The sequence below is a fragment of the Adiantum capillus-veneris genome, chromosome 8 (genome assembly GCF_014529385.1).
Source record: "Adiantum capillus-veneris isolate H3 chromosome 8, ASM1452938v2, whole genome shotgun sequence".
Lineage (NCBI taxonomy): Eukaryota > Viridiplantae > Streptophyta > Polypodiopsida > Polypodiales > Pteridaceae > Adiantum > Adiantum capillus-veneris.
Genome location: NC_140938.1, coordinates 33,276,709 through 33,287,059, shown reverse-complemented (window position 1 = coordinate 33,287,059; position 10,351 = coordinate 33,276,709). Strand labels below are relative to the sequence as shown.

General features: G+C 42.8%; 1 protein-coding gene and 1 pseudogene across 1 annotated transcript; one reads left to right on the top strand and one right to left on the bottom strand.

Moving 5' to 3' along the window:
• Positions 1–551: 551 nt before the first annotated feature.
• Positions 552–1,934, bottom strand: LOC147451935 (microbial Terpene synthase-like protein 13). The gene has a single exon (XM_086519188.1). The coding sequence runs from the start codon at positions 1,932–1,934 to the stop codon at positions 552–554; it is 1,383 nt and encodes a 460-aa protein (XP_086375314.1).
• A 4,598-nt stretch (positions 1,935–6,532) lies between these two features.
• LOC147451934 (syntaxin-52-like) lies at positions 6,533–7,454 on the top strand (annotated as a pseudogene).
• Positions 7,455–10,351: the final 2,897 nt, after the last annotated feature.

Below are 10,351 nucleotides of genomic sequence, written 5' to 3'. Positions count from 1 at the left end.
AGGATACTAGAATCCTATTGTTTTTAAAGATGCCACAAGGGAGGTTATCAATGTTGGCATATACCAAAAAATGGGGCAACCGTGAACACAATGGCAGTGAAAAAGCACCCAAATGATTAAGAAAGAGGTATCAAGGATCTACAGCATAGCACTAAATGATTTGGTTTATTAATTGATGGTAGAGATTTTGGCTACATGGAGGATTCTTTGGCCTTATTTCATAAAATTGCCCTGGGCCAACCAAGTAAAGTGTTACCTTAATAAGGTCGACAAGAATCAAGAGCAATAAGATTTGGGCAGTAGAATGATCGCCACATACTTCCAAAACTCCATAACACAATGGTCCTTGTAGCTCTCTAAAGTAGGAAGTGAATTATTGAATCTAGTTTGGAGAGAAATATTCAGAATAGTTAACAACAAAGGAAATTTATTTCGCATTCTAATGTTCAAAACACATTGGTTTCCTCCTTTCAATAAGCAATGGTGAAAGCAATGGCTAATATAATGTTGGGAGTCGGTAAGACTTAGTATTTTTTGAATTGTTGCATGGTCTATAAGGGAGGGCTTGAGCTCTGAGTGATGAGAGTATGGTGGGGGTGGATCAAGCTCACAAGGCCATGTCGAAGGGTGAGATGGTTGTGGAGGCCGTGGTAGCGCCCTGTCTGATAGCCCCACTCCAAGAAGCCAGACATGATATAGCTTAGGCTATCCACATATAAATGAAGGGCTCTATCATTATGATTATCGCTAGTCATCATGAGCTTATGCATGAGCTTCCCCTTCACCTTCTCAAACTCATGGCCCGTGCTCTCTATCAGTGTGCAAAGCTTCATAATAGCCTCTTGCATGGTGTGTCCCTCGTGGACGCAGAGTATGGTGGGTAAGTTATGGCAGTGGCCATGGCAATACTCCTTCCGGAAGGAGAGAAGATCGTTGACGTAGGCAACATGCAAGGCCACTAGCTCTTGAAGCTTGCATAGCACAGGCTCATCCTGCTCTCCTATGTCTAGCCCTAGCCCTATTTCTGCTACCATCATGAACACGTAGCCCTCCCCTGTTATCTTTCTCATGGCCAGATAGCTCTCTACATCCACCGCGCCTCGTTCTTCTCGCAGGTACGACTGCGCGAGCGTAGCGTCAAACACGCTGCGCAGCGCGTGCACGAGCCTTTGCTGCCGCCGCTTGGATTTCAGCACTTCCTTCACCTCCGCCCATACTTCCTTCAGCACCATCACTATCGTCTGCAGCAGCTCGTCGCTCCAAAGCCCGCTATCTGCTTCTATTGTCTCCGCTTCATCATCATCATCATGATCAATTTTCAGCAAGCTGAGGATATGGCGATAAAGCTCTGCCTCCCTCTCCACATCGCCTCCCATAAACAGCAGCTCATCGGCAAGGTCGTCCATCACAAATAGCCACGCAATAAGCTTGCACAGCGGCAGCACTGCAGCCGCATCGGCAAAGGGCACGGTGAGGCACACGAAGAGCGGGTACATGTGAGACAGCAACTGCTCATACCGCAATTCGGCATTATCGAAGCTTTCTGCGAGCTGGCCGAGAGAGGAAAGCAGCCATGAGTCGCAGGCCTGTTTGACGGAGTGGTAGGAAGGGTGGAGGCGAGGCGGCGTGGGGCATGAGATAGGGGGGAGGTAGAAGCTGACCGCATGGCTTTTGAAGAAACTGCTGCTAATTGCCGGCGATGGCGATGGCGATGGCGATGGCAAAAGCCTGGTGCACATGCTGTCTCTGTCTGCGCCATCTATACCTGAGCTGCAGCTGCTAATGCAGAAAAGCCGTTTCCTTGCAGGGAAACGGGAGCGAGCGCTGCCATCGCTAATACTACCACTACCACCATTACCGTATACGCCATGGGAGGGGCCAGAATGCAGTATGAGTTGAGGACGTGCATGCATGAATATAGTCCTCGTCCCCATCTCCTCCCTTGCAATGCTCTAATTTGTATACAAGCATTAATGCTCTAATTCCTCTATATAGCAACCATGAATGATCGATCATCTATACTTAAGATATGGCTTGTTGGGTTCATTGACTGCATCAACGCTCTCATTCCTTTATAATACAGCATCCACTTGTCCATTTTAAGTTACTTGTAAACAATGAACGCTTCAGAATGCGTTTTGATTATCAAACGTGCAATTAATTTATCATATGAACCTTCAAAGATTGATTGAGAAATGCACACTTTGAAGACTATGTTAAAGTTGATTCATCGTATTTACCTAAGAATTGGCTTGGTGGGCTCGTTGACGTAGGAGTTTCTCCCACCATGAGCTGGCTTCATAAGACCTCGTCAGAGTACACTCCATATATTGTCTCTAATGCATGTTTCAAGGTACCATCATTCCGTGCATTGACTAGTCCAAGTTACAAATTGATATATTTCCACCCACGTCTATGATACATGGACTATAAAAGTCCTCGACCAATTCAATCTTTGAACAAGGTACCCTTACAAGAACTATTTCCCATCCATGTTGGATTTACTCGGGAAGGACTTTTGATGTGTTTTATTAGAGAAGATGCATGATTTGTGTATGTTGTTGACTTCTGATTGATTTTTAGGAAGCACGGTTTTCCTCACCTTAACCAAGAACGGTTTCCAAATTCATATTAGCTACTTTCAAATGATGGTAAGAGGAAAAAGAGAGAGAGAGAGAGAGAGAGAGAGAGAGAGAGAGAGAGGAGAAAACAAAGAGAAAGAGAGAGAGAGAATAAAAAGCCAAAGAGAGAGAGAGAGAGGGGGGGAGAAGACGAAAGAGAGAGGTAAGGGGAGAAAACAAAGAGAGAGAGAGAGAGAGATAGAGAGATTAAATTAAGATTTAAATTAGATTAAGTTATATTACATTTACATTTATGTTTATGTTTAGTTTAAAATTATACATAAATATAAATTTATGTTAGATTAAGATTAGGTTAGATTTAAAATTAGGACAGTATTAAAGATTAGCTAGCTATGTTAGATTTAAGTTAGATTGCATTTAGGTTTAAGATTTAAGATTGATTAGATTTAGGTTTATGTTGAGTTTAACATTAGATTAGATTTAGATTTAAGATTAAAACAAGATTTAAGATTAACTAAATTAAATTTAAATTTAAGTTAGATTACATTTAGGCTTAAGTTAGATTTAAAATTAGATTAGATTTAGGTTTATTTTGAGTTTAAGATTATATTAGATCTAGATTTATGTTCGATTTAAGATTAGATTAGATTTAGGTTAGATTTTAGTGCATGTCAATGAAGACGCGCTTTGCCCAAAGAGAAAACTCTATTTACACAACAATATGTATATTCCCATTAGAATCTGACACCTATTAACTCACACACTAACCATATTCAATTAGCTGCGAATCACCACATGTTCAATTACGTTAGATTTAAGATTAGCTTTTGGATTGAGTTTTTATATTAGAGTCTACCTTCAGGATTACGGTAAAAAAATTAGAGTTAGGCGAACAGTGATCCCTCCCTTCCTCTCTACGGATGTGACCTTAAGTTGGAAAGCTTTCAACAGCATGATACTCAAATTGGAGGCCAACATGTAATGTGCTAAGATATCCCTCAAACAAAGATCTACTATGAAGAGATGTTAAGATACTGTGAAATGCTACAGCTAGAGAAGAGGCAAAGGGGTTTTGTCCACTACATATACTATCATGTAGATGTGGGTGTGCAAATTTCTCGTATCCACAAATATAGGCATTGACCAATAAAGACGAGATTATAACCCGGTGGTTCTGATCTCCATGCACCTCTAGACCGAGGTGTGCGGGGATTGGACATGGCTACAGAATATGAGGTAGTTTACAGTGTGAACAAAGAGAGAGAGAGAGAGAGAGAGAGAGAGAGAGAAAGAGATAGAGAGAGAGAGAGATAAAAGACGGAGGATGCCAATAGAAGATTAAATTTATATCCAGGTTTTAAGGTTTTTACACGCAATATGAGTAGTGACGAGGATGTGGGGCCGTCCAACCGAAACACCTATCTCTCAACAAGGATCTTATGTCCTTGTAATCAATGCAAGCATGCTGTGCGACGGAGAAGATGTGATTCTTTGCAGCACGTTTGCGAATTTGGCGAGTTTTATACATCTATTATAGATCGATTTGTTGCCAATTATAACTTGTCGAACTCTGACGCTGGCCAACATGCAGCAATCTTGCAACCTAATAGACGTGTTCGCAGGCGCTTTTGGTCAAGCAGCATACATGAGGCCACAAGATGTAGCCTCTGACAGCTTGGAGGATGGTCATGCAGACCACATTCCCAACGAGGCAATGTTTGAGCCCGAGATCGATGAAATGATTGAGACCATCATGGATTCAGAAAGGCTTATCTATGATGATATGAAAAGTGAAGCCGATACGCCATTGTATGATGGAGCACGTATGGTTCTTCTCAACATGCATGCAAAGTTTGGATGGAGTGACACTAGCGTCACATCACTTTTCAGTTGATCTATTATAATGTGTTTACTTTAATAAAAAACTCTAGATGTATAATTATCTGATAGATTACTTACACAATTAATGTATCGCATTTTTTTTGCTGTGTAGATTGCTCAAAGAGCACATATTGCTAGCTGATAATGTGATACCAAATTCAAGAGAGGAAGCAAGAAAGATTTTGTGAAACTTCGGGATGGATTTCAATTCGATTGACGCTTGTCCTAATGATTGCACTCTTTTCAGAGGGAAATACATAGACATGGAGAAGTGTCCGAAATGTGATTCCAAGAGATATCGAGTAGATCTCTACGGAACAAAAATTCCACAAAAGGTTTTGCGACGTTTTCGTCTCCTTCCTCGCATCAAGCATTTCTTTGAATGTAAGTCCATGGCCGCCCTAGCATCATGGCATGAGGAGAATAAATCTTCGGATGGTGTGCTACGGATTCCTGCAGATTGCACATCCTGAAAATATATAGACGAAACATGGTCGGGTTTTGCCACGAAAGCTCAAAATTTGCACCTAGGCCTGGTTATGGATGGCGCAAATCCATTTTGTCAAAGATCAACATCTTACAGTGTATGGCCCGTTGTCATCGTCAACTACAACATTCCCCCGTGGTTGACTACCAAGAAGGGGCACATGTGGCTAAGCTTTGTGCTGGGGTGGTATAAAGATTCGACGCTACTGAAAATTCCAGGATGCCACGTCATAGTGGTCGTTCCTGTGCCACGTCAGTAGCAGCAGCGCTATTGGCTAATAATAGGACACCTTCCTTTTGCATGCGGAGATAGCAAGCATCAACGAAGAGAAGAAGAGGAAGGGCCTTTTGCATGAGGAAGATGGCAAGCCAACGAGGGCAAGAGGGGGAAGGAAGCAAGGGAGCTTGGAGGCAAAGCTCTCTATCCTCTCTCTCGACCTCGGCAAAAGAAGGCATAACAAGGGAGAGAAACCAAAGGAGATAACGGAGAGATTCGAGGGAAGCTTGAACGAGCAAGCAAGGCGAGATCTCTCTCTCTCTCTCTGTCAATCTCCAAACCAAGCAACGCGAGCTCTCTCTATCGGCTTGCACAAGGAGAGTTCTATCTCTCTCTCTCTCTCTCTCTCTCTCTCTCTCTCTCTCTCTCTCTCTCTCTCTCTCTCTCTCTCTCTCTCTCTCTCTCTCTCTCTCTCTCTCTCTCGTTGGAAAAGCAAAATAAAAGGGAGACTTTCTCTCTCACTTTCGGCCTCGGTAAGCAAGAAAGCAGCAAGAAGTGTTTCTCTCTCGATGAGAATAAGTCAAGCATAAAGAAGAAGGTACCCAAAGACAAGGTTTTTCTCTCTCGCTTTCCACCTTGATAAAGTAAGGAAGGCAGAGCGGGAGAAAGTGGTAAAGCAAGGAAGGCGGAGCAGGAGAAAAGTAAAGAAGCAAGTAAGTTGATTCCATCGAACTCAGTAAGAAAGATAAAATTTACAGAACCTAAGGTCAGTTGAAGCAGATAAAGAGGCAGGAGGAAATTTCCATCACCGTCATCAGCTAATGTTTGATTAATCATTCTGTTAAGCCCGGTGTCGTTAACAGCCCGGTTAATTTTGTAAAGCGGGAGCTTAAACTCCTCGTAAGCAGATGATCCAAGTGACGGTGCTGTTAACAGCCTGTCTTGGCTAAAGATTAAATTGTACTCAAGCATTAATCAATTAATTGATGATTGTGGTGATTGCCAGAGTTATCAATTGTTCTTGTTCTCTCTCTTTCACACCTCCCACAGCCAGAGGCCCACCGGCGCCTGCCTGGCTCACGTAGCAAACACATATCCCCCGACAACCCGCTCTTTCAGAGAGTTTTTTTTTTAGCTGAAAGAGAGAGAGAGAGAGAGAGAGAGAGAGAGAGAGAGAGAGAGAGAGAGAGAGAGAGAGAGAGAGAGAGAGAGAGAGAGAGAGAGAGAGAGAGAGCATATTGTTTTGTCTGCTTGACATTGCGTGATGTGAGGGACTGTGCGTGCGTTTTGAAGGTGCCCCCGCCCTTCGTTCCCACATGAACTTGGGACCGCTCTTCCTTTGCACTCCATTGTAGGGTCATATACGATGGGACAAAATGATTCATGGATGCAAGAATTTGAAGATACAGTCCGGTTTGTAGAGGATATAGCATCCTGCATTGCAAAGCGCAACTCTGTAGCCCCCGTTGGCAGTGGGTCCCGTGCTACTGCTGACAATTCCCGCCTCGTTTTTGCCACCAGCTAGTAATACATTGCTCTCTCTTTGCCCTTCTATGCTCACTCGGTCATCTCTTAGCGATATTGCATGTTTGTTCTTTTGCAACTTTGTGTTGTGGTTGTATGTGAATCCAGAATTGCCTCACTTACTAATGGTTCCCTTAAAGTTGGCCATGTGTTCAGTGGCACTCTGATCGTATATGATTTCTTGTTGTCTCTTAACTGCAGACAGAAGATCACCATGCTTGGTACCCACCTTGATAGCCTTCAGTGCCTCCTGAGCAATCCTTCCCTCACCAAATCTTTGAATGAAAAGGACTTAAGCAAACAACAAGACATGGTTCTGAGTCTTCGTTCCAGGATGAATCAGATGTCAAACAGCTTAAATTCCTTCCAAGCTTCTAACAGGATTAATCTATTGGGTCAGGATGGGAGAGGGGAACCTAAAAGAACAATAGAACAACAGGCTTAGATAACTGTGGAATTGCTCGGCTTCAATGACAGATCATGCGGGAGCAAGATGATGACCTTTTGAATCATGAAGAGATGATGACAAGCAAAAAAAACATTTCCTTGGCTGTAAACAAAGAGCTGGATTTTCACACAAAGCTTTTGGATAATTTAGATGATGACACAGACATAACAAATACACGACTAAAGATATGCAGCGGAGGCTAGGCGTACTGGGGCAGAAGGCAAGCAGTGGGTGTTCAATGATGTGCCTCATTTTGATGGTTCTTCTAATTGTGATACTAGCCCTTGTCATAATTGTGGTGATCCAATATTTGTGAGGTATGCTAGCCCTCGTCATAATTGTGCTGATCGGGTACTATGTGAGGTGTCTTTGTGCAAGCAATAGGATTGATGGTGAGGTTTCAGTATGTGGCCCTTTGGAATTCACAAGCAGCTGTTGATGCTGACTTCTAAATTGACTACTGGCAAAAACATATTTTGGTTTGACAAATAAGTAATGCACGTAATCATCGTGTATCATGATTCTATCAAAACCGCCGCAACATCGACCATGGTCGGTGATTCAAGAGGAAGTTGTAAGATAGCGTGTGTGTATGCTATGGGTAATTTCTTGTTTGGAGGACCACCTTTTATCAAGGTTGAACTACTTTTTTCCTTCTCTGTAAGCAAAGATTGGTATCTGGTCTGTTAATACTGAATACCCACCAAGACATGAGACGTCTTATTTTGTGATGTTTGTCTTGAATTAGAGTAACGGACTAGTTTTTTCTTTATCTAGAGAGAGAGAGAGAGAGAGAGAGAGAGAGAGAGAGAGAGAGAGAGAGAGAGAGAGAGAGAGAGAGATCTAAGCCATTCTCCATCGTTCTTTTTTTGACAAAGAGAAATTACATTTTGCAAGGCAGTGTTCACCAAGAACATTTGTAGGGACCACTTTTCAGGAAAAACCATTTTTCCAAACATACAAATTCCTTTCCTTGGATTTTCCAAGAGAAAGTTTAAGAAAATTAAGCTTATTTTTTGGGGCTTTACACTATTTTCTCTATATTGGGGCGGAATTTCTCCTTTTCCACTTAATCTCAACTAGCCTACTACTTGGTTCAACATGTTGATAGGCTCATTATTATATTTGCTAAAATCTTGTCGAGATTCCAACGGGTGCAGCATTAGCCCTTTGCAAGTTGTCCAACCAAAAACTTAACAGGCTGGACTCGAACTCTCACTACTCCACACGCGCATCTTCAAGTCAACTGAGCTAACCACGTAGGAGGTTGCATATGTTGTACAACATAGTGCAGCGCATTAATAGAAAATATAATCAAGCCCCCCCAAAACCTGTCTGCCACGTTGTCATCAATGATTGTGTGTCATTGACCCCACACTATTCCTCCTGCTCTAGCGTGCCATAGTAGATGACTCCACGCCCTTCTTTTTGTCAGTCCCATCCTTTGTCTTTGCAACAAGCATCTCTTGGGACTCGTGTCGTACATTTTTTACAAAAATTTGTTGGGACATACTGGCATTTTTGAAATAAAAAAGGACATGATATTAAGCTGAGACACATTTTTCCCAAACGCCTAGGACGTTGCCTTTCTAGAAAATTTTAGGCATATAACTCTATAAATTTTTGTTCACTACAAGAGGTTGTGTGCTCTTGTGACGCTATTAGCGACGGAAATACACTGGGTTTTTATAACCCCCGGCGTCGCTAATAGCGTCGCTACGAGAGCGTCACTATATTCGTCGCTATACACGTCGCTATAAGCGTCGCTATATAGAGACGCTCATAGCGACGTTTATAGCGACGTTGACACAAAAGTCTATAGCGACGCTCATAGCGACGCTACAGAGCCATAAATAGCAACGGTTATAGCGACGCCCGAGAGAAATTTTTTTTGGTGACAGGACATTGAATGCCCTGCCACCCATCAACCATATTGTACTTGATTCACTTTTTACAAAAAGTGCAAGGGTAGATAATAGACCCAAAATAGTCACCCACAAGACGCATTGTTTGCAAAATTGACAAGCGTAAAATTGACAATTATACACATCATAGGCAAAATGAATTGATTGGCAAATATAATAATGACAATTGTACAACATCATAGGCATAAAGAATTGATTGGCAAAATGAACTGCGGTGACAAATGTAATAATATACATGGTTCAAAAAGACGTATAAAATCCGTCTCATGATACATAAGCTATGAGAAACCCTAAACTAATGCTATCTAGCTACGGCTAAACTGACGTCGTCTAGTCAGACGTCTCATCGCGTCCAAGCAGCGTATCTGTCGGATTCTGCAAAAAAAGACAATAAGACAGGTTTCAGTAAGTATAAACATATAACGACATTTATAAAACAATACAAAAAATAGAAAAGAGTAAACCCTAATACTAACCATGCCGCCGCGAGAACTGAGAATGTCCATCAGGGTGTTTAAGCCCTTCCTGCCTGCGTACTCGCGCTCGTACGGTGTGGGATCACGTCCTGTCATCGACCACTGTCAAAACATACAAAGATTTCATTATGTTAGAATTAAAAAACTCATAAACCCTAAACTATCGAACATAAAGAGCAATGCGAAAACACTTACAAAATCGGCCTCAAATGATGCCCATCCACCGCTCCCCAAGTGGTGCGAGCTCCCTGCCTCTACTCGCACTCTGGCTGCATCCTTTTGTTGCTTCCACTTGTCGGGATTCTCGCGCACTGCTTTCTTCACATTCTTCCAATCTTCTTTGGCCAGCCAATCTGGCCTATTCCACCCATGCTTGATTGCTTTTTGCACTTCGGAACACTTGTGTTTGTAGTATTCGCGCATTCGAATCTTCATCAAGTCTTCATTGAAGTGCTGATCCCGTGTTGGAACGGGAAACTCATCATGAAGTATGCTGATGACTCTGGCTTTTAAATCACTTGGTACTTCACTCCATTTGTTTAGTATGTAGTGTCTAAACAGTTGAGAGCAAAGACCACGCATGCGCGAGATCACCTTCTTGCCGTCATCATCCATGATGATGCCGCCGCTGAAGTCGACGGAGTAAGGCAAGCCCTCTGGCCGGTGACGCGTGAACCTGGGTGTCCCGGCAGGGGTCTCTAGCGGCGTGTCGATGGGGGTACGGACGTCAGGTATCTCCACCAACGTCTGGGCCCCGAAGCGAGGAGTGTCAAGTGGGGTGGCTCCTGGCAGAGTAGGTAGAGGTGTGTAGC

Bases quoted from the DNA above. Each gene is read 5' to 3' on its own strand.
- LOC147451935 (XM_086519188.1), bottom strand. From the start codon at position 1,934: ATGGGGACGAGGACTATATTCATGCATGCACGTCCTCAACTCATACTG.